The 25,410-nt window shown below is 42.4% G+C and overlaps 1 protein-coding gene across 2 annotated transcripts in view; it reads right to left on the reverse strand.

Moving 5' to 3' along the window:
- Window positions 1-24,607, reverse strand: part of EGFLAM (EGF like, fibronectin type III and laminin G domains) — a 176,189-nt gene extending 151,582 nt beyond the window's left edge. For both annotated transcript variants that reach the window (XM_080933793.1, XM_080933794.1), the window contains exon 1: window positions 24,432-24,607. In XM_080933793.1, coding sequence (XP_080789919.1) covers window positions 24,432-24,531 — 100 coding nt within the window. In that variant the 5' untranslated portion in view covers window positions 24,532-24,607. The remainder of the gene's footprint in view (window positions 1-24,431) is intronic.
- Window positions 24,608-25,410: the final 803 nt, after the last annotated feature.

A 25,410-nucleotide genomic window follows, 5' to 3' on the forward strand; every position in this document is an offset into this window, starting at 1 on the left:
CTGTCAGTCAAATTCTATTCATGCATGACACAGGTGTTACATGGCAACTCATAGAAGTTCAGAAAGGTAAGAGGTTTATCCCTAGTTTATAAGTGAAAGAGAAGACTGAGTCTCAGAAAGACTGAGGAACTTTACTACGATCAGGAATTCAAGACACACGATTCAAAAAAAAAAAAAAAAAAAAAAAACTCACTCTATGTCTATTTTTATAATGGTCCATATAAGTATCAGTAGTGACAAGGTAGGTAGATAAGAATTTTTTAAAAACTCTGAAGTGTTTTACAAATGTACACTATCATCAATATTATAATGTACCAATATCTAATATTACAGAAATTGCCCTATAAAAATCTCTTCTCTAAAACTTATGAGTAATATTGAATATGACCATCAAGTCCCTGCCTGGCCAGACCACTATGGTCTGCTCTTCCAGATATGCTCTGTTCAGATCCTCAGCTTCCTCAGATTGGTCCTCACTATGTCAGCACATGTACATTGGTCTTGGTTTCATTGGTACAGAGTCTCTCTATACGCTGCTCTCTATTTTTCAGTTATTTATGTGAAGTACAATAGGACGCTACTAGTAACAATGTACTCCAATTCAATCCAGTGTGGGTGCTTTCCAACTATCAGCTGTTATTGAAAGGTAGGTATGCTGGAGTTTTGGGATGACATGAGGAGGATTTCAAATGATCGGTGAGCCTTAACTTAAGACTTAACCCTCATTCGGTACTGAAATTCTATTCTAGCCACAAAGGCAAGCGTTCTTCTTTGAAGAAGTGGGCAGATTGTGAGGTTGAGTTCACATTACCTCTCAAAGACTGATGTCTTCTAATAAGCTTTGCTGAGAACCTGCCCTTGTGTGTGTGTGTGTGTGTATGTGTGTGTGTGTGCTCATTGGGTGAACTGTGAGATGTAAAAGAATATCAAAGTGCTCCTGTGGTTGATGTCACAACCCTTCCAATGCAATGCACTTAAGGCCCTGGGGAAGTGACATGGCTTATAAGAAAGGTTAGCACAGTCTTCCTGGGGTCAAGCCCTGGCTTCATCATCTCACCTCTCCCCGTCTTGGTCTTTTCAGGGTGGTCATGAGAGGATATCTGCTTCAAACTGATGTTAGAGGGAACAAAAGAATTATTAAACCAAGCCTGGTGAAACATGTTCTATATGTAATAAAACTGCCTAGATGTTTGCTTTTTTGTAAAATCCTAAGTTTACTGATCCCTATAATTGGTACATGTGTATGTGTTTCATTATGAAAAATGCAAGCTTCGGGCATGGCTGAAAGCATACTCTCTGTAGAAGGGTTTCATTGATTGAAACTCCACCGCAGAAAAATAGTCAACAATGTCATTAGAGTTTGGCAGAAGCTTGTGTACAGAGTACCTAAGTAAAACAGGAGTGTTAACAAGAGAAGGGAAATTGATTTATTTTAAGCAGATCAAAGCAAAGCCACACAGGTTTCTATACCATTCGGGATAAAAGAGGTTCCTCTGAGTGTGGTGGTTTGAAAAGAAAGATTCCTCATAGACTCTTGTGTTTGAATGCTTAGTCCCTGGGGAGTGACATTATTAGGAGGTGTGGCCTTGTAGGTGAAGCATGTCACTACAGGGTAGGCTCTGAGGTTTCGGATGCTCAAGGCTTAGTGTCTCGTCAAAGACACCTTCCTACTGCCTACTGATCCGATGCAGAGCTCTCAGATCCTTCTTCAGCACCATGTCTATCTCTACCCCACCATGCTTCCTACCATGACGATAATGAACCAAACCTCTGAACTGTAAGCCAGCCCCAATGAAATGTTTGTTTGTTTGCTTGTTTTTTAATACAAGTTGTCAGTGTCATTGTGTCTCTTCACAGCAATAGGAGCCCTAACTAATGCACTGACAGTAAACTTTCTCCGAATCAGCAGGCAGCGTCTACTCCAGCATCAACATACTGATCCTAACACCAACCTAGGACAATGTCCTCTCGAGACCCCACCTGGTTTGAATACCCCAGTTCTCCACTCATCCCTTGTGATTTTGCCTCTTCCTGTCTCACCTCCAGTCATGTGTTATTCCAGTAAGAGTCACTCCTGACTGCCCTGCTTGCTGTTGTAATCACAGGACCTCTTCCTTTGTAAGCAGATGAAATACAAGTATTATCAGAAATAAAACAAAATGCCTAAGCTTGTTTCTGTACAAGCTGAGATGACTGCTTTAGTCTAACTCCATGAAGGTGATCCCTAAATCAGAACAGTTGCCATAATTCTTCTACAAGGGCCCTGGATTCAGATACTGAGCTATGGCTAAAGTTGACATCTGAAGGGTGAACAACTGACAAACTCTAATTTGCAATAAATAAATAAATAAATAAATAAATAAACCAACCAAGAACAAAAGAAAGCTTTGCTCTACATCCAAATTTCACCAAGCAGATCTCCCACTGCTATGTTTAACCGAAAATAAAAATGTAATTAGATCTATGTAAAAACCATTCCTTTTTCAATTAACTAGCCGGTGGAAACTGGACTGGCTGAGAGTTTCTGCTTTAATTATATGAAAATAATTGCTCTTGAGAACAATTTAATCTGATTTTTTTTTCTCGTAATGGAGTTAGTTTTATTCTTTTAAAACATGAAAATATGAGCCGGAGAGATAGTTCAGTAATTTAGAATAATACTTGTTGCGCTTGCAGAGGACCCAGGTTTGATTCCCAGCACCCACATGATGGTTTACAACCATCTATAACTCCAGTTTCAGGGAAGCTGCTGCCCCTCTTCTGACCTCCATGGACACTAAGGATGCAAGTGGTATACACAGACACTTCTATAAAATAAAATACATAAATCCATTTAAAAAAATTAAACCTAAGACTAGGGACTCTAGGATATAGATTTGGCTTATAAGCCTATTTTTGTGCATGTTGGATATAATCATTTATTTCCTAGAAACTCCATCAAATGGTATCCCTTTTCTTTTCCTTCCTTCCTTCCTTCCTTCCTTTTTTTCTTTCTTCCTTTCTTCCATTAATGGATGAAAGTCTTAAACTTCTCAAGAATATTTGTATTTAGAGTAAGACTTTCCACAATTATCCAGGGCTGACTCTCTCGGACTTGCTTTAATGTCTAGCATTTATATTAGCAAGTGTAACAACTTAATCTTTGTTGACATTTATGAACTAAATGAAATATTTGTCAGGAAATGAGTCTTTCAGTAGGGAAAGAAGATGTTAATTAGATTACTGATAGAAGAACAGACTGTTAAAAGAGCAAACCAATGTGGCAACCTTCTTTTAAACTGTTACTTGAGCACTCAGGGCTGATAGGGTCCCAGCATTCTACAGCATGGGCCGTTTATAAACTGCAGCTAATAGGTTAACAGATCTGGCCCTTGCCTCCTCTTTGTAAATAAAGTTTTATTAAAATGGCAGTAACACACAGCTGTTCACATGTGACCTATGGCTTCCTCTGGTCTACAATGGTTAGAGATGAGTAGCTGGATCATAGATCCAATAGATAGAAATATTAACCAATAAAGCATTTATTATTTGGCCCTTTACCAAGAATGTTGCTAACCTTGGTTCTAAAGGACTTGCACAAGGTGGTGCTCTGAGAGGAATGACTGCAATTGTGTTTTTAAAAACATTTTTGAAACATTGTCATGGTAAATTAATTGCTTCTCAAGGTTACCCACAACAATGAGAAGCAAGCCAAGTGATTAACTAAGCCACTGCCACAGTCCTATGACACAATTGTCCCCTTTATAGGTGACTTATTTCAGAGTATATTATACAGACAACTCCAGGGGAAACACACTTCACATATGACCCTGACACCCTTGCCTCTCCAACCGTAAGACTCTTAGGATTAGAAGCTTGTGTCTTTCACAAACCTATAGTTTATTGCTTACAGGAGGTGGCCACAAAGGCAGTCTGACGGAAGTGCAAGCAGGAACCTTTGCATAGACTATTTAGTTAGGTGTGAAGCTGCTGTAGGAGCCTGGGTTGATGCTTTGTTACCTCTGCATTGTGAAACGAAGACTAAATTCTAAGGTGAAGAACAAGTCAAATGCAGAGGCTGCAAATTCCTACGCCATTGCAAAGTCATCTAGCAGTAGACAGAGCAGCAGACCAGGGTGCAGACAACGGGGGTCCTAGAGCACAGTTTTCCCATGATGACTTTTGGCAAATGACTCATCGTTTAAAGAACACAGTCACCCTAAATTTCCTGCTAAAATCTTATGGTCCTATAACCACAGCCTTATGAAGCTATACTGGTATTTCCATTTCCTAGCACACACCAAGCACTGTATAAACATTAGTTGTTATTGTTGTATGAAGGTGCGCCTTTAAATGCAAAGGTGAATTCGTTCCCATTATAATAATCAGTGAACTAACTTTTCAACAAGACATGACTTACCCAATGAAAACGGAAATGAAGAAAATGGTTTGGTTTATTTGTTTCAGTGAATGTTGATGGTAATTTTCAAATGGAAACCCCAGCAGTTTACCTATTGAATTGGTGGTTCCATGAAATGGCCGTGTTTCATACCATGGTACAGATATCACTCCTGAAAATCATGAGGGAACTGGGACTGAGAATTCAGAATTTGGAGTTACCAAATATTAGAAACTCTCACAGTGAATGCCTAACACTAGAGACATTTCAAAATATGCAGTCTGTTTTGTTCCTACATGCACGCACACACACACACACATACACACACACACACACACATATGCACACACATACACACACACACATACACATACACACACACATACACACAATTTATAAATTAGGGATGGTGCAAAAGTAATTACAGTAACTAATAACAAATAGAATAATTTTTAGTAATGTACTGTATAAAAGCTGCCAACATAAGTATTTCTGCATTTGGAAAACTTTATTAAGCAAAATAAGTGTTGGTGGAATCTAAGCACTGGAGTCCTGAGATGGCTGATATAATTATATGAGATGAGTTATTGAATGGCTGATGAGCAGGTAACTTACACAACATAGAAACACTGAGTGGGGATGATTCGCTTCCCGAGCCGCAAGCGCTTTAAAACATAACCGATTGTTCCCATTTCCTATTGTTGAACTGAGGCAGACATTGCGGGTTGGAGCTGTGGAGGTAAAACCACAGGTAAGAGGAAGTACTAAATAGAAAACTGTGTGATGCAGAAGAAAAACAGGGATGTCTATTAAAAAGGCAAAGGGTGTTCAGTCCCGCTTTTCCAGCAGAGTTGGTCCGTGGCACGGCACTGCTGGTGCATTAGCTCTATGCCTTCAGGGCTCACGAGTAAGAGCTGGTCGGCACCGTTCCACCCACCAGGACCTGCAGCTTCTGTCTCACAGTTTCCCAAAGACACAGAGACCTGCTCTACCTGTAAGCTAAACAGAAAGGACGGACTAAGGAATGCCCCTGCTCCAGTGGCTCTCTCAGAGTCTCAATACCCCAGCTTCCTGAGTCCTGCATATCATAACTGGGTCATGTATAGATTTTCTCCTGTGAACTGAAACTCAGTTGTCCCACATACAGATCACTTGATAATAGATTCCCCCTCACACCCTGTTCCTCCTCATCCTTCTTGTTTACCCTCTTTGTAGACTTCCAGACAAGCTCTTCCCACTCAGCTGTTTATCTGAAGTCCAGTTTCTGCTGAATCTAATAAAGACAAGGGGTAGGGCCTAATACATTCCTCTTTGGTTTGACTAATAAAAATGTTCAATTCTATTAATCCTATAATACTATGGCAAAAACAAAACATCAGAACAGAATTTTTAACATAGACAAACACACACACACACACACACACACACACACACACACACACAAAGGAATCACCGAAAAGCTTAACATAATAAGAACTGGGGGAAAAGTCCGAGGTTGCTGCTCCTCTCCCCTCAGTCAAAGTCACTAGAGCCACAAGAGCTTGGTTTGAAAACTAATTATCTTCCCTTCACTCCACATGTGGCTGGACACCTCTGGGTTCTTAGAAAACTTTCCAGCTGTTTTCACTGGACTAAAAACGAGAGACGTCACCTTTCCAAGCAGGTACTATAACAGACAACACACATTTCTGGTTGTCTTCACAGAAAATCCCTACAATATTTTTTTTTGTAGTTAAGCCACTATTTCTGGGAGAAAGTCAGCAGAAGTCAGATTCCTGTCCCATTTCTCATAGTTGGCAAGTGATTAGATTCAAGATCTACTAGGCTATGTTCTAGAACAGTTGTCCTCAACCCTCCTAATGTTGCCTCCCACCTATGCCCTCATGTTGGGGTGGCCTCCAACCATAAAGTTTTGTTGCGACTCTGTAACTGCAATGTTGCTACTGTTATGAAGCACAGTTTACATATCTGATATGTGACCCCCAAAGGGTCACAGCCCGCAGGTTGAGAACCACTATTCTAGATACTAAACTCAGACGCCTTCCTCTGTCACTTCTGTTAGAGACATGGTCCCATCAGGCCCCAGAGTGACCAGGACTGAAACAGACCAGTGTGACACACTGCTGTGACCGCTCGATAGACACAGGGCCATATTTAGCGAACAGAAACAGAATGTCAAGTCCCCCACATTAAATATTTAAGAACTTCTACACTGAAAACCATTTATTTGGCTCAGTCCGTGTGTGGTCCACCTGAAATTCAAACTTGACCTTGCCATTTAATCTGGTAGTATTTGATAAAATACCTAGTCTATCTTTTGATGTAACTCTACATTCGTCAAAACTTAGCATCGTATGTGTGACAAGAGCAATTTCTTAAATTTTTCGCTTTTGTCATGATAACAAAGTTTATCATGCCTAACACCAGATCTACCCTTTTAACCAATGTTTAATTGTAAAATACATATTGAGTCCCGGAGGCTCAGTATGTACAGAGGTCTCCCCACTGGTGGATTTTCCGTGGAGAACCTCAGAGACTGCTGTAATTCATTCTTAGCCCCCCCGCAGCCACAGGTGTCACACTCAGCTCTGGTCCAAATGGCCACCAGATCCCCACTCATCAGACAAGTTCAGTCTCCAAAGCTGAGAGTCTCCATTTAGCTGAAAGTTACTGCATGGATTTAAGGCAGCCAACCTCCAGCTGAATCAGACCTGCTCCTGGGAGAGTTGTAAATGCAAGCTACACAAATCAGAGCCTTGTGGGTATGCCCTGGGAGGAGCCGAGCAGAAAGAAGGCATTTATTGCAAAACAGGAGGACCAAAGGTATCCATCAAGGTCCCAGAAGGAAGAAGAATTTACTTAATGTTTTAAAATGCTTTTAATTAAGAGACTACACACAGGGGCATGAGCAGCTTTAAGGAACTCTTGTGCACCCGGAGACCACACCATTACAATGCCATCAGTACCCACGGGGCTAGACTCACATATACAGAAAAGGCCTGGAGCCCACTGGAGCAGAGTCAGGCAGTGTCAGGAGCTCCAAGTGTTAGAGAAACCCAGCTGCTGCCAGTCGAGCAGCTTGAATCAGTAAGGAAACAGGAGGAATTCCACCAGGCTCTCTTTCCCTCTCCTCAACAGTAGCCTAGGCAGCCAGCCCTATGGAGTACAGGGCAGGGGACAGAAGAGCCGTTGGCATCCTGAGGAATGAGGGCACAGGACGAAAGTTGAAAAGCTGAGGCTGGGAGATGAATTAGTGGGTAAAGGACTTCCTGTAAAAACCTGAGGACCTAAGCTTTGATCTCTAGCATGTGTGTAAGAAGCCGGCCCTTGTGGTACATTCCTGTAATCCTAGCACCGGAGAGGCAGAGACACGAAGAGCCCTAGTCACATCAGTCATCTCTAAGTTCACTGAAAGACCCTGTCTCAAAAACTAAGGTGGAGAGCAGTTGAGGAAGACATGCCACATGTACACATTCACTTGGAGACATACATAGGGATATACCATATGCCCACAAAGGAGGAAACCATGCATATCTGTGCGCTAACTATGTTGGAGCCTCACTTTTATAGGTAAAATGTATCCCTGCTTGTTTATCAACATATACTTCATCTTTTCCATCAGTTTATCCTGAAAATATTCAAACATAAAGAAAAGTGAAAGAATTTTAGAGGAAGCATTATATGTGTGTGTGTGTGTGTATTCACCACTAGGCCTCTGCACCAATACTGTATGATACTTGATTTATCACATATCTAACACATATCTCTCCATCTGAAATCTAGTGTGTTTCAAAGTCAGTTTCAGACATCAACATAGTTTCTCCTGATACCAAATCATTTGTTCTGTTCATTCTCAATCTCAACTGTGATGTGACTCATTTGTAACTCTCTAGTATGTGTATGCGCACGTGTGTATTGTCATATATTTCTTGATATCCACATGGATCAAGAAGTCAGTTAACTGGTCAATCGATCGGATGGCTTTCAATCAGGCTGCCCAGAAGCACTTTCAGGTTTGTTGGTCCTCCGAAGGCAAACAATGAAAAACACCTTTGCAAAATGTCCAGCTTTGGGCCATTTCACTTTCCAGGGTTTGCAGAATTGATTTCTGGAAGCAAGCCAGGGTCAGCACAGTAAAACTGAAGATGAATGTTGAAGAACTGGGGAACTGTTTTCCACCCAGCCTTGCAGTCAGACCTCATTACGGTAGACCGATCGGTTTTAGCCCCTCTCCTGCAACTTGACCTTCCCCATCATCTCATTCCCGAGCAAGCTTCACTTTCTCCTGGTTTTAAAAGCAGATGGGCAAAGAAGTGTTGAACACTGGGATATTGTAACCCCTCCTAAACCCTGCCCTCTGAGGTCTAAGTGTACAGTCCTGTCTTGGCTTCGTAACCTCTGCATGCAAGGCAGGTCTCAGCCTCACAGGTTCTTATTTCAAACCCGACTTGGTCTCTGGGTAGCAACACAGACGCAGTTCACAGTTTAGACTCAATCAGGGTCTCCTTAAAACCCTGACACTCCAACAGCCTGCAGCAGGCAGAGGTGAGACTTAAATTACCTGCTGCTGCAGACAGACTCCCAGGGGCATTCCCTTCTCTAAATCACACTGCAGTGTGGCTTTCCAAACGTCTGCACAGGTTGAGCAACAACGTTAGCGCACGGAGGTGACACCTTTTCTGTATTGCACTTGAGAAAGGAAATGAGTTTGGGAGCTGCGAGAGGGACCAAATTAATCACGAGATGTGAAAACGCATTTGCCCAGAATGAGGCTGTTGTTTCCCATCTCACAGCTGTCGGCTGAAGGGCCAGCCTCACACAAGACACTCCATCAGGCAATGGAGGAGAGGCAAAGGCAGAGAGAACTCCCGACTCTTTTCTCGGAGAAGTGAAGAAGAGGAGATATGAGTCAAACGCACCAAAACCAAATGACCACCACAACCAAAAGTCCAGGCAGGACGGGAGACCTGTGGGCTGGCTTCTGCCTACGGGGCGTCATACAAAAACTCTACAGCCAGCAACAATTGAGTCATACTTCAAAGGTATTTCCTTGAGCAGAGATGAGAGAGCTATGTTTTAAGTCAGACCAACATGTGGACAGCAGCCAGGAGTGGGAAACGGGGAGAGGGTCGATAAAATGGCAAGCAATCTAGCTTGACTGGAGAAGAGACTGTGAAATGCATCCAGTGCGGAGACAGGAAAAGAAAGCCCATGTTGTCCCAAGCCTGCTGTGTCCAGCAGTAGATTCTAGGTCAGGGGGCCCTGGAAGGAAAACACTAAATACAAGAGTTGCAAGATCAGAACTGCATTTGGAGAAAGTTCTTGTGGGAAAATATTGTTAAATCAAAGACAAGGAAAGGAAAAACAAAAATCAGATTATACACACACACACACACACACACACACACACACACACACACACACACATACACACACACACTGGGCCTGGTGTTGCCAGTAATTCTAGCATTAAGAAGGAGAGGCAATGGGATCAGAAGTTCAAGGGCATTCTTAGCCACATTGTATGTTTCAGGCTAGCCTAGATTATGTAAGACTGTGTCCAAAAATGTGGGGGAGGGGTGAATGATAGCATTTACTGCAGAAACAGCATCTTTGGGCTAAAGATTAGAATCATTAAGAGAACATGCTGTTCTTCCAGAGGACTGGAGTTTAGTTTCCAGAATCCATGTTGGGAAGCTTATGACCATCTGTCACTATAGTTCCAGGGATCTGACACCTTCCAGCCTTGGTAGACACCCGCACACAGGTGTACACATACACAGATAAACAAATACAAAAAGGTGCCTGAAAAAATAACATATCTAAAATTTATTCTGTAATAGCATGCCTTAAAAAAGTAGCTTAGAAACCTTAAAAAAACATTTCAACTACAAGCAGCCCACTTTTGATAGTTTACATATAAAAAAATCTATCACTCCTACAGTGGCTTAATCTTTTCTCCCGGATCTTACACAAAGTCCCAAATGAACACTGACTATTTTTTATTACGTTTTACTCTGATTTCAGGTCTTTTGTCAAGGACATGAACTTTATGTCTAATCTAGACTTTAAAATTCATCATTAGAGGGCATATATTTGAAAAATCTGTGATATGAAATTAAGGCAATGGAATTCTTTCATTTGCATGTTCATGGGATCCTAAGCTCATTTATATGTTATGTCAATGTTCTCCAAGTCAGAGGTTGTGTCAGTCTGGAAAAATACCACCTCTGCTTATATATAAAGCCTATAAAACATAAAGAACATAATTAATGAGCACCAAATGTTTAGGCATTTTATAGGCTTACTTAAACAACTTTATCCTAGGTACTGTGATGCTTAAATTTTAGGTGAGAAACGTAAAAAATGAAAAATGAAGTACGCCTCTGGAATCAGTCAACAGTAAAAGCTGAAGCTAGAATTCCAATTCAGACTTGTCTGATTGGAGTCTCTATGATTCCTCTGTGTTCCACATCCGGTTGTAACTGAAGTCTCTCTGTTACTTTAGACCAGCCATTATACAACCTGATGATTTCTTTATTTCATGACACCAGTCAGAAACTTTCAGAAATTCAGAGAAGGCTTTGTCATTTCAATGCTGAGCCTTGATTTATTCCACTTTGGAAAACTAACAAAGTAGTGCTTACTACTAAGGAAGGTGGCTACTGGCTATTTGAGGGATGGGAAACTCAAAGCTAGGCAGTCATCTGGGTGGTCCACGAGACACCAAAAGTCTCTCCTATCACAGACACCAAGAAGATACAGGGGACTGTCATCTGCACGCCACCCACGCCACCCACGGGGAGTATGACTGTCAACACTCCTCAGCCATTCCAGAGCATCCACGGCATGCACACAGCCTCTCCAAAGAAGACCAGATAGAGAGGAACCCCTATTGATGAAGTTCCCTCAATGGGATAGAGTCTCATCTTGCATTCACCTGGGCAGAGATAAGGGAGAAATATTCCAGGGTGCGGTGATAACATTCAGCACTGAGAAAGCAAAGAAGTCTATAAGATAGCAAGCTATCCAGGAGAGAGAGAGACTTAAGTCAACTTCCAGAAGGTTCCCTCTTATCTTCTCTGTTGGCTACAGGTGCACCTCTACACTGCAGAGCAATAATGTCACACTGTTGGTTGGCCCAGGTTCATGGCTTGGCAATTCCATCTCCATACTTCTAAGTTATCCTAAGTGCCTTGACTTTCCAGTGGGACAAAGATGATAAAACCATCTTTCCGGAGAAGCTTTCAAAAGTCATCCAGGCAAACCTATAAATTTGTTGACAATGGGATCTATCCACAGTATCTTCATCCTCATCCAGCAGGCTGCTATGTCTAAAAGATTATTGTGATATCTTAAGAAGCATCTTACTGAATAGATTATCTACCAGGAAGAGTCCTTTCAATGATGAAACACAAATAGAGTAGCTTCTAGAAAACGACTGTGTGGGGTAACTAAAGTTTTAATTTGTCTGTTTAGAAGGTCATTCTTTCTTTTCCTTATCATTTTGTATTTATTTGCATACAGATGCATAGACACATGTGGACATTCGTGCAAGCCTGAAGAAGACATCAGAAACCTAGAATTCAACAATTAAGCACAACAGGCTGGCTGGCAAGCCCCATAGAGCCCCTTGTCTCTAGCTTCCCGTTGTTGGGATTGTAAATACATGTGTGTAAGCGACACAGTCAGCTTTTTAAACATGGGTTCTGGGTATAAAATTTCTCATGCTTATGTGGCAAGGATTTTGTCTTCTGAAGCATCTCTCCAGCCCCCAAAATATACTCTCCAATCTAGTGGTTCTCAACCTGTGGGTTACAGCTCCAAAGATTATTGGAAAATGCAGTTATGTTTACATTATGATTTGTTACCTAGCAAAATTATAGTTATAAAGAAACAACAAAAATAATTTTATGACTAGGGGTCACCACAACATAAGGAATCACAACATTAGGAAGGTTGAGAACTGCTGCTCTAATTCCTAGGTGACTTCTACAAAGGGGTTAATTTTACTTCTTGAAAGATGTAAGAATACACAGTCATATAAAACATATATTCATTTAGTGTAAAAGTTCTGGGTTTGGGGGTCCCAGGAGACATTGATTGTCCCATGGGGTAAGAGATTTATTTACTAGATTTACATAGGCAGATATATAATAACATGGCAGAGGCTCTGAGGAGCATTCAGGTCATTCAGCCAAGAGGAAACCCAGAGGAAGGTGGTACCTTTTTATGCCATGTGATTGACAGGGAGCTTATAGCAGACAACAACTGTTGGGTTTTCTGTGAACCAGATAAACAGATTATTTCCATCCTGGAAATCAAACCAGTGTAGCTTCAGGAATTGTTAGAGTTTAGCCACAATGGTAGAGCCCTGGTTAACATACTCTCTCCATATTTTGGGCCTTGTTCCAAACTGACCTACATCAATTGGATTGCCTGGCTTTTAGGGTCTTTCCTTATACTGCTGTGGCTTCTGACAGATGGTAACTGTCATGGTTCAGACATGGCCTGACCGCATGCCCCTTGGTAACATGTCTCGAAATTTAATCACTACTGTAAGGCATTGAGAGGGTGGAAATCCAATCTGAGTAGTGTTTAGAGCTGGGGCCTCTCAGAGTTGCTTGGGATTAGATAAGGTCATTAGGGGGAGCATTTATACCTAGATAATGGTTCCTTTATTAAAATAGACAGAGACAAGGATCCATGCACCCCCTTCTTTATGTCTCATGTTCTCTCTGGACCACCTCAGGATTCTGAGCAGCAAGAACATCACCAGGTGCAGCCTTAAGATAGTGGGCCAGGACCATCAACCCACGCACATCTCTTTCTTTGTATGTACCCATCCGTGGCTATTCATTTCTTTACTCATTCTGATATAGTAACAGCACACAAACACTATGTACTTGCTTTTCAAACAAGGTTATAAGTTACCACAGAAGTTACACTTCAGCTCAAACTCATGCACAGGCCAAAAGACACAAAAACTGAAGATTGTCTCTGCCTACAAATTTGGCAACACCTCTTCTTGGTCCTTTAAGGGCCTTCAAAATAGAGCATCTGAGACAACTGCTGTCCTGGGTTCAGGTTCTTCCCATGTATGCATCTAAAATGCATTTCCTGGAACCCTTGCAATACAGCTGGGGCTATGTGGCTGTGGTCTGCTCTGACACATAAAGCTTCTCCCACACTCCTTCCTGCTGTTCACCTCCATCCTTGTAGGTCAGACTTGAAGACAGAACCATTACAAGATGGAGATACTAAACAAAGGATGGCAAAATCTTGAGGTTACCACATACAAGAGAGTCACCCAAAGGGAACAGGCAACCATAAAAGCACACATTGGGATGTGACTACATGGAAAATAAATATTGTGTGAAGGTAACAAACTTTAAGTTGTTTACCCAGCAGCTGATGTTAACTGACCAGATTAATGCAAGTGCTTGCTTGTCTGAGCTGCAGTAGACACATGACTGTTTGTCTTGTTTAGTTTATTTCAAGACATGGTTTCTCTTTGCTTTTTGGAGACAGGGTTTTCCTGTGTATCCTGTCCTGAAACTCAGTCTGTAGACTAGGCTGATCTCAAACTCACAGACAGGTCTGCCTCTGCCTCTTGGGTACTGGAATTAAAGGCAGGCACCATCACTGCCCGGTGACATACCACTGTTGTAAGGGCAGGATGAACCAGTCTGAAGCAGATAAATGAGTTTACCATAACAGGAAGAAAACACTGAACTGGATCCTTAGTCTGTGGGGCACATCTGAACTTCTTAGCCAATTACATAGTCACCAGGGAAAGCACAGCTAACCCTGCTTAACAAACCCTTTAGTGTGAATTTGGGTCTGTTGTGCTGTTTGGTTTTCTGTTGTTATTGAGATAGTCTCACTATGTGGTAGCCCACTGTAGCCTGAAACCAACCAGTTTCCTGCTTTCATCTCCCAGTTCCTAGAACACAGACATGTACCACCACACACACAGTTTCTTGTGTGGGTTTGCCTCCTCTGCTATGTTTCCCAAAGCTGTGTTTGAGAGTGGACTTCACAGTAAAATTGCTCAAATGATAATAACTAACCAGCCCAAGGATCACGGATGCCTGCCTAGGGCAGAGGTAATGTTCCACATTTAACCATGCTATGGCACTGTCACCAAGAGGTGAAAATAGATGTAAACTCATAGGCTAAAGTCTTGGCTTCCTCCCTGTGTTACTGAAAACATTGTCTAAACTCCCCTAGGGTAGGGACTCAAGCAATCCATACTGCCACCGTTTATATAGAAGTATTTAAAAGATAAATCACAGACAAGTAACAGGCTCCTAATTCACAACCATCGGCCATCTTATTTATTTCTCTGCTCACTCTAAGAATTGCAAGCAAAGGATCATGGGACCTATTCCTAAGTGTAAGATTAGATCAATAAAATTAGCCATCTGTCCAAGGAAGGCTTTAAATGTAGGTTATATTTAAGTATTATGTTCCCAACTGCCCAGATGTTACGGAGAAGTGCCTGCTGATACGACTCCTTTTGTACCAAGTAAACTGTTAAAAGGCTAATATAAACTTATTGCACCAAGAAAAATAAATAGCATTAACGTTGTATTAAAACTGAATCAGGATTTGGGGTGCCTTGTCAGCAAAACAAAACACCAAAAAGAAAAACAAAAAACAACCCAAGTGTTAAAATTTAAATTGCTTGGTATTTGCAGAGTCAGATAAGAAACCTATCTCAAGTGTCACTAGAGGAGAGACTTAGAAATAAACGTAATGTAAGGAGAGCTAGGGAAGGGCCCTTGCTAGCCCAATTGATGAGGTCACCGGTAGTCATGACCACTCTTAGCGGAAGCAGGCGGATTTCCTTTATCCAAATGCATTCAGAACTGGAAGGGTTAGGATATTTGTGTGTGTGTGTGTGTGTGTTTTTTTTTTTTTTTTTTTTTTTTTTTTTTTTTTTTTTTAGATTGGGGAATATTTGCATATATGTACTGGTGCTTGCTGGGGATGAGATGATCCAAGTCAAACCACAAAACACATTTATGTTTCACAAATGCTTTACCCATGGAGCCTAAAGGTAATTTGTGGAATACTCTAAATAATTCTGTGCGTGGAACTAAATTTTACATATCGAGTCATCTGTGGATTTTTCCACATGCGGCCTCATATCTGTGCTTAAAAAGGTTTGGGTTTAGAGTTTCAGAGTTTGGATTAGGGATGCTCAGCCTAGAATATCTTGTCTATGTGCTTTACTTCAGCTCTCTCAAAACACTGGCCTGCTTTCCTTCCATTGATTTTCAAAGGTAGCAGTGGGGTTACCTAGGGGAAGAGAGGCTTCTTATAGCCAGAGAAATGGAAGACTCATTACAGGAAATTCACAGGGCCTGGCCTGTCTTTCTGTGCCAAGACTACTAACCCAGGCATGAAACTTGAGCCATTTCTTAGTACCCGGCTACTTTCAGACTTGGGCTGATTCCCTGTCATAGATCAAATGTGAGAATCTTCTTTCAGAAACAGATTCCCTTCACCTAATCCTGTAGAATGTCATTCAAAATAATTACCAGATAAAAATTCAAGCATTCCCACAAGGGTTATACTTTTTTACAGAGGTAATTCATTAAGAGAAAACATATGTACTTGGCAGCCTCATTTTCCAAGCATAAAACTAAGGTATCTGACTGAGCAAGTTTTTGATTCATAAATTAACCTATTTGTAAAACATCTGAAATGCTTATAAGTCGCTACAAATTAAATCACATGCAATGATACATTCACATGTATGGGAAAGGATAAAAAAATGAAATCATGAATGCTTGTTAGGATGCTGATAAATATATTTGCATATATATTCTTTCAGGCTTTTCCTTCTACTCTAGATTAACAGTTTAATTTTGCCCTAAACATCAGTCAGTCTTATCCAATGCCTTGTAATATGTATTACCTCTTTAGTCCTATGAGGAGCCTATAAGATAGGTACTGTCCTTAACATTGTTATTTATTGGAAACCCGAGAAAGGGTGCATAGCTTACACAGTTTTCCAAATGTCACCAAGTAAGCAACAGGAAAACTCAGCGTTTAGCCTCAAATTGGCCTAATATTCAAGTGTGTACTGGCTTGCTCAGCCAGGAGCCACCCTTTCAAGCTAAACAAACCAGCTTCATGGAGGTGAGAGAAAAATGGAGGGTGGGGGTTAGCTATGTAGAGCATGGTGTGGCTGTTAGTCTTTCTCAGGTCTACTCGAAGCCACCCCTCAGTAGATAAGGGAAAGAAGGCATGGGTGGTTCGGCTCCAGAAAGGTGTCATTCAGGCACCGTAAGTCCACAAGTCCCTCAGGAGCCTGAACTGGAGAAAGTGCCCTTTCAAAGTTAACCTGGGTTGTCTATCAAGCCTGTCCCTAAAAGGTAATTATAACAACAGCATCCAAAGAAGAAAGAAGATAACAAATCCCCAAACCAACCTCCAGAAATCCCAGTGAGTCTGTACACGGTTGCTTAATTCAATTGCACCTGTCCAAATGCTGCTGCTAGTTGCCACAGTTTGATGTCAAATACTGTGGGCATAGCAGAATAGAGGTATGAAAAAGGGGAGCCAACAGAGTCCAAATTCTTCATGTGTGGACTGTGAGTCACTCTCCCGGAGTTCTTGTTTCAAAGTCGGATGTCTGGGATGGACTCTAAAAAATCTTTCTGCATAATTGGAGACCTCTGTAACTGTCTATCCAGAGCCTGCTCCACCAAGCTCTGGAAGTATGCCCTCTGCTGGCTACTTATGTAATTTTTTCCACCTAAGACTTCCCCTTTTTAATCAGCTGGTCAACATGGAGACAGAATCTTCTGGTTTATCTCAGGACTTAGAACTCACATTTTGGGACCTTCTTCAAAAGGGAAGTCTACACCAGTGGACTCAAAAATTGCTTTGAGGAATATTTCCTATAGCCTGAGCATTGGGCTCTGTTAGCTGTATTTCCTTAATTCCCACTTCTGCCTTTTTTTTTTTTCCTCTGTCAGAATTTATAGGTGATTCCTAGTACATGAAGCCTTACAAGCAGTGTTCATTAAGAAACTGGGGCTTAACTAGATCAAACAGTCAGCTGCCATCAAGATGTCATGATGCAGGGATGGTGACACATACCCAGGGACACAGAAGTTAGGAGGTAGAGGAAGCCTGAGTTACCTGAAACCTACTCTCAGTTAACCAACCAACCAATCAACCAACCAACCACCAACCAACCAATCATCCAACCAATCCAAAGCATGATATCATTCATGGAAAATACTACAAACCTACTTAACCTCAGTGAGTGAGGTTTGGAAATACAGGACATCTGCAGGACAAACCATGTGAAGGTGACTCACCATAACCTCAGACATATCAGACTCAACTTTCATAAATGAAGCTAAGAGTCACTCACTACCTTCAGACAAAATTAACACATGGGGGGTGTCAGAACAGAAGAAAAACTACAGACTACTATTTCCCCCAAAGAATTCTAAGGTTATTAAACTCTTAGCTCTGGGGATAGATAGATGTGTGTGTGTGTGTGTGTGTGTGTGTGTGTGTGTGTGTGTGTGTGTTTCTGCCCAAGTCAGTCTTCCTTAGGGAAAGCACTGCCTTGCATTAAACCACATCTAACTTTTGATTTCTCTCCTTTTGTTTTGATCACAGTCATGAAGGAAGAGTTGAAAACTAAAAAAAAAAAAAAAAAAAAAAAAAAAAGACAAATAGAAGTGTTTCTTTGTAGTTACTGGACATGATAAAGAAATCCATGGGAAGGAAGGACAACAGATCCAGTGTAGAGTCAGAGGGTTTTTCTCTTGTGATCCTTGAAGTTCATGGAGCACTACTAAATAGCACGCATGAACACAAGCACACACATGTGTGCGTATGATATATCCCTATATGATGCTATCTATCTATTATCCATCTACCTATACACACAGAGAAAGGGGTGGCTCCCAAGAACCAATACAACCTCACTGTGATGGAATAAGGTTCAGCTAGCAAAACAAAGAAAGGGGTGAGGAGGCATCCAGAAAAGACAAGGCCCCCAAATCACATACAAATCACATGGAAAATGTCCATAAATATGGGCTCAAAGTAAGAACATTACAATCTCCTGAGAGCTTGACGAGGGTGTCATTTGGGAAGTTGGCCAGGATGATCCCTGACGCCTTAGCCTTCCGCTGGCACCCAGCAGCTGCAAAAAAGTCCTCGAGGGACTTGTATTCTTTATCCTCCACCAACGAGATACCTACCTTCGAGCTAACTCTCCTCTTCCAGGATTTCGATTTTCTTGCTTGCTTGCTTGTTTTTTAATATGTCAAGATCTTCATTTTAATCTAATTATTTGAATGCAGAAATAATGAAGAAGTTGAAAAAAAAAATGGGCTTGTGCCACATTAAGGAAATGACCGTGGAGAAAGCCAGTTCCTCCAGAAAAACTTTGAACTCTGAACCCTGCTTTATCTTCTCCCAGTGGCCTTGGGACATGAGGCAAAAAGGACGGGTCAAGAGGAAAAGCAGGACCCATGTCCTCATCTTCCTGTGTATCTGTGCCAAAATTAATGATGCCATGAGTCTTGTCTCAATAAAGAACAACTCCACAACCCAGGCTTGGGTGTATTGGCCTTCAATTCACTAATCCTCAGTCACCCAGGATACCCATTGTCACCAGGCCACAGATATGCCACAGCATTGACGCCCCTAAGAACTGCACTGTTCGATACTTCAGAAAAATAGCAGATCCACCCCTTATCTGCTGCAAGAGGATGTGAGGAGACAAGAACAGCTCTAATTACTATGGATACATGCACAAGCAAGAACACACACACACACACACACACACACACACTAAATAAATAAATAAATACTTTATCTCATGCAAAAAAAACAAAACAACAACAACAACAAAAGCAAAAACAAGTGGCTCAAAACAATTTGTCGACCTAAATGGAAATTTAGACTCTTCTAGTTAAAGAAGAACATTCTTGTAATCATGGGTTAAGTTGTCTTTTAAAAAAAATCGTTAAAAAGAGATAAATTGAATCTGTCCAAGATCATTTATTTTTCTTTTTGAAAAACACCATTAAGAAAACAAAGGAAAGAGCTGAGGTAATAGTTTAGTTAGGGAAGTGTTTGCCTCCCAAGCATGAAGATCCTAATTCAGTCTCTGGAACCCACTGAAAATTTCTGGCCATGATGACATGTACTAGTAATCTGAATTCTGGGGAAAAAGAGACAGGAGGACCCTTGAGGCTCACTGACCATCAAGTCTAGACTAATTAGTTAGCTCCAGGCCGCTATGAGACATTTGTCAAAGGGTGAATAGGTTTAAAAGACATTTGAGGTTGTCTTCTGACCACTGCCACACACCTGGGCACACACACATACATGTAATAAAATGAGTAGATTACATCTGTGAAGCTGATGTTTTTAAAGCACATATCTAATAAAGGGCTTCACTCAAAATGTACAAAGAACAGTAAAAAAAAATCAGTAAAAAAACAAACATCTTTTTGTCTTCAGAAAAAAATAAAAAGATTCAAAGAAACTTCAGAGGCAAATGACACATGAAAAAAAGTTCAATATGATTAGTCAAGAAGGAAGAAAAAATTAAAACTATGATGAGGTATATGGTCATTAGAAATCTTAAACAAACAAAAAAAAAAAAAAAAAACAGAGAAAAGACAAAGAAATGGCTGGCTTTAATTTAATTTTCAACTTGACACAACTAAAATGACCTAGGGAAAAAGTATCAATTTATAAGGGATTGTCAACATTGAATTGGCTTGTGGTAATTGTCTTAATTAAGGTGATTGATGTGGGAAGGCCCACCATGGGCAGCACCATTCTCTAGTCAGGGGGAATCATGACCATATAATAGCAAGGAAATGATTGAGTACAAGCCAGCCAGCAAGCAAGCGAACATTCATGTATTTACTTTTCTTTGCTCTTGCCTGGATGTGACACAATTGGCTGCTTCAAATTTCTGTCACTTCTAGTGATAGATTCTAACGCAGAATTGTGAGCTAAACCCATCCTCCCATATGGTTCTTTTTGTCTAGCTTTGGTGATAGCTTGTTTTTCTTCTTCTTCACAACTGCAGAGATGAAATGAAAACATGTACCAAATGCTGCAGGGAATCCAGGATGAGTAGAAGTTCCATACATTGCTCCTAGGGATGTGAAACAGTACAACCATTCTGAAAAGCATTCAGTGCTTTCTTGGAAAGTTCAGCCTACAGGAAGCAATGATCTTCACTCGACTCCTTACTAAGAGAAATAAAAGCATATCCACACAGAGGCAGCCCCATCCACCACAGGCTGAAGCTGAGAACACCTAAAAAGCTGTTTCCTAAGGAACAATTAACCACACTTCAATTATCTATGACCTATACAAAGAACTACTACTAACCAATAACAAAGAGGAGAAAGCGGTAATAAGCGCCCACATGCAGGTTCATCTTGAAAGTGTTGTGCTGGGTGTGAGGAAGTACATACAAAATATGAGAGACTCTAGAAGATTCGAAACTGCAGGGTCAGAAATCAGATCGCCAGTGGCCAGGGGCTGGGACAGGGTAGATTTTCTACTATGGAATACAAGATTATATTCTCAAGTAAAGAAAACATCGGCAGGATGAGAGAACACAGGGTGTTTACTGTTAGCTGAGGCTAAGCAGCTGAGGTTATCCATACTGGAGATGTTTATTAGGATGTATCAAGCAATCCTTGAAAAGGAAGAATTGTCATAATTCATCTCAATAAAGCTGCCTAGAGATGATCCTCGTGATGAAGGCCAGAGTGACAGATCTGTGGACAGTGGGTGGCCTCTTTCCTGCCTGTCCACAGTTGTGTGAATTTTCCCTCCCTTCCCCCTGAAATCCCTGCTGAGAATCAGAAGCAAGAAGCCACAGGCCACTAGTATTGGGGGAGGGATCTTCACACTAGCCTGGCTCAGCTTTTAACTTGGACAAGTCCCTGAGTTCCTCTACATCCCACTGCAAAGTGAGGAGTTTGCACTTGCTTCAAGTTTATGCAGAACAGGGATGAAACTCTTTGAACCCACTGTGTTTACACAGTGGAGGCCTGCAGAGGTGGTGTAGACATAGGGCCCTGTACCTTCTCACTTTTCCATTCCCAAGGTACTCCAGTGTCTTTCTGTTTCGCCAAAACATTAATCCCGGTGAGTCTGACAAAGAAAGTCAACAGTTTCTCATTACTATGTAAAGCTACATACACCATTTATGAATGGGGTCAGGGGACAGTAGCTTCCTGTACCCTACAGCAGTAGTCTAGGTACTATTTTGTTTGGAGGTGACACAGGTCTCCTACAGAAAACAGCAAAGGTTGAGGCCCTCTACCTAGGTTACTGGGCTCTCTGTCCCTGGGCAACTCAGTCTGAAGAACTCTCAAGACTGCGAAGTTCTGCAAACAAGACAGCTCAGGACTGGGACTTTGTGCCAAATACCAGAACCTACATTCCCATTCCTCTATTTAGCCCCTGTGTGGCCTCGGGTAAGATACTGAGCTCCACTAAGCCACAGTTTCCCCCCTCAGTAAAACAAAGAAACTTATAGCATGCAGCTCCCAAGGCTTGATTAAAGAAATCAGTAAGTGTCAAGTTCTCAGAACAGTATAACAAGCACTTAATTAGTGCCGGTTATTATTATTATTTATTATTATTAATTTGACTTAATACGAGCACCGCAGTGGCAACTCTTGTGAGTCTTGGCACAGGTACAGCTTCCTTTCTGAAAGCTCAGTGTCAGAAGGTGCTACACCTTGGGGTGAGGGGGCAAGGTGAAGGGACAGAACCTTTGGGTTAATTGGAATCCAAGACTTTGAAACTAAACCGTGCTTATCAAAAGTCAATTGAGCAGAGTTAAGAGGAACAGATAAACAGAACACAGGGCTTTGCAATGCCTGTGTGGTGGCCACACCACCTTCAAAGTATTGCTCCCAAGCCAATTTCTATGGGGCGGGAGGACAAGGCCCAGAGTCACTCCCATATGGACCAGAGCGGGATTTGTTGGTGTCTGGGGAAGATTACAAATGAGCTCCTTGCTGTTCACATCAGAGCCAACTGGGGCAGTTTTTAATCTGGACCAATTTTACGGATCAAAAAACTAGTCTTTCCATGGGATGTAAATGAGCCCACAGGAAATTTTGCCCTGAAGTTTATGAAGTAGCTGTCATTTTCATCCAAACAGCTTTCCAACCTGAAAACTATTGTCTGGATAAAATTATGAAGTAGGTTTTTTTTTAAACCCTTTCTTAGTCTAAAGACAGTCTAAATATTCCTTCTACCTTGATGAGGGTAAAAACATTTAAAAGTTTTCAAAATTACTTCAACCCCACCCCCAAATCAATACTTCAAGTAAAGGCAACAAAAGCAACATGAGCTATTGTTGACGTGAATATCTAAACAAGATGCTGAGGCTGAGTGGGCCAGGCAGACATTTTTTTAGAAGGACCCAGAATAATACAAAACAAAGAGGCAAATGGGGGGGGGGGGAGGCGTGTGTGCAATTATATACAACAGGTTCTGTGCAATAGTTTTACATCCTGCTTAAATGGATTGAAGTCTTCCTTCAAAGAACCCTACATGTGTCTGTCACACAGGCTAAGAGTCACAGGTGTATGCATGTGCTATTCAAACATGGTTAGATGGTTTCATGTGCTGAAACCTGCAGAGGGCAAGCGATCTTGGTGTGGTTTTCTTGAGCAAGAAAGTTCAAAGGCTCCTCTTATTAAGATGCTGGAAGGTGTATGAAGACGCAAGAAGACAATTTCATATGAATCTACCTTGGGTGGCTGCCGTTGCCCTCCCCAGTGAACTGGACAGTGTGCAGACAGATTTGTTCTCAATCCGAATGTGCTGTGGAAGTTAAGAATGTTCCTCAGTGTTAAGTCAGGTAAGGGGATACAGGTGATTGTAGATGGAACCCGAAGACTGAGATGTCTCCTAGGATCAAAGGCAACAATCCCAAACTCCAAACAGATCCTGAAGCAGTAAGAAATATTTGAACATGCCAATGGGAGCCTGCCAGGATTATTTTCTTTGCACTCTGATTAATTTCTCTGGTTTGCCTCTTTCTTGTAGAAACATTTGTGAAGGCAGACTCCACTGTCTGTGAGGTTTTGCAGGCTGAATTAAAATAGTTAAATTGTTTTCCATTGTTCAGAAGACATAATTAATCCCATAAGACAACCCCCACTTGTAAAGTAAGCTAAGAAAAAGCAGATTTTTTTTTTCACAATTCTAAATATGGTCGTGGCCAGCAAAGAATAAAAATCGTTACCCAGAAGCAATGTTAGGAACTTTATTGTTTAAAATGTTCTCCTTTCCCTCATGACACAGTCGAATCAATGTTGATAAAAACATACTTTTTACCTAGAGGGAATGTGAGTTTTTGTGGGTTTGCGTTCTCTCCGATCCAATGCACTTAGCTAGTCTACAGTGCACATATATCTTTGTTTGAACAGCAGAGCTAAGACAGGAGTTCTAAAAGAGATCAGGTTAACCCACTGTGGGCTGCTTTCTGCACAAACAGCCCGGGGCTGCAAGAAAATCCCAACAACAGAGAAAGTGCAGGTCCCTACCCAGTGCTTGGACAGGACCAGAGCCAGAAAGGGGGGCTCCAGGCAAACCTTCAGACACCCAACAGGAAATGGCTGGGCTCTAGGCAGTATGAATCCAATAAGATGTTCAAAGAAGCAGGAGGAGCTGTTGAAAGTCCTCTGCACTCTCTCAGTCCTCTGTAACCTAAACAGAGCAATAGCTGCCCCCAACTTTTAACAGTCTGTGGTTCTACATAGAGCCCACCACCTCTACTAGCTCTGGAAAACAGATCGTTTCTTTTAACAAACAATATCCCTGGAACTGCCTGGGCTGGGGGAGGGTGAGGCTCATGCCTCGGCTGATCTCTGCGCATAGCCTAGGCGGGCTGAGCTCACGCAGGTCAGCGGAGAGAGCTGTGTGAAGCTGCCTTGCTAAGCGAACCCCACCAAAGGCCGGGATCGGGGTGCTCCGGTCACGGTGGCTCGGGGCGCACTGAGCGCTTTACCTGGTTTTCGCAGAGCGGTTCGGAGTGACACGGCGCCGGGTGGGAGGCTGCAGGCCAGGAGCAAGAAGAAACGGAGCAAGAAGGTTGAGGTTAAATCCATCTCACCGGCGGTGTCTGCAAAGTTTCACCAAGTCCCGGGCGCGCAGGGAAAGGGCGTCTCCTGGGGGACGCGGGGACGCCAGTGAGGCGAGGATGAGAAGGTGGGGGACCCAGGGAACTGAACCAGGAGCCACTCGGGAGTCCGAGGAGGCAAGGCAGCAGTTGGGAAGCTGGCGTGCTGGAGTGGAGCGGGCTCTCAGCGACAAGGCTTTTCGGATCTGGGGAGTGGACTCTGGAAGCCGAGGGGAGGGACGCACTAGCTTCCCGAGGGAGGGCGGCTCGACCCGCAGGAGATGGAATTACAATCTTGTGGAAGAGCGAGGGGCAGGGTCTGAATCAATTCACTCTGCGCCCACCTCCGGCGCAGACAGCCCCCAGCTCAGCCCTTCCCCGCGGGTGACCTAGATTGGGGGCCGGGTGGGACCGATTTCAACACTCGGCCGGAGTTCTTTGACTCAGACTGCGGGCCCAGGGTCCTCGGCTGGATCCTAACCCTGAACTTTTGGGGTGCCTCGGTTTCTCTGGCTGGACCCTTCTTCCCCCATTCTCCTCTAGGTGACTTGCACCCAGTTTAAGCCACTTTTCCTAACGCCTCAAAGGTTACTACTCCATTCTGTAGAGCACTACGGAGGAAGCTCAAGGGAGGGGCTGTCGTTTGCAAGCGGGGACGAGGAGGGCGGGGCTGGCCAAGTCTCGGGTGCTAAGAAGATAAATGGGGTTTAAGGCGCACAGATGGAGAGCTGAGGTTAGGCCACTCAGAGGCAAAGGCCAAATGAAGATTAGGGACTGGTGCCCGGGGAGCAAGTCCCCTCGTGGTGGAGTGTGGCAACTTTAGACCCCCCCCCCCCCCCCCGCCAGAGAAGGAGAACAAAGTCCAGGT

Source organism: Micromys minutus, assembly GCF_963924665.1.
Source record: "Micromys minutus genome assembly, chromosome: 20".
Taxonomy (NCBI): Eukaryota; Metazoa; Chordata; class Mammalia; order Rodentia; family Muridae; genus Micromys; species Micromys minutus.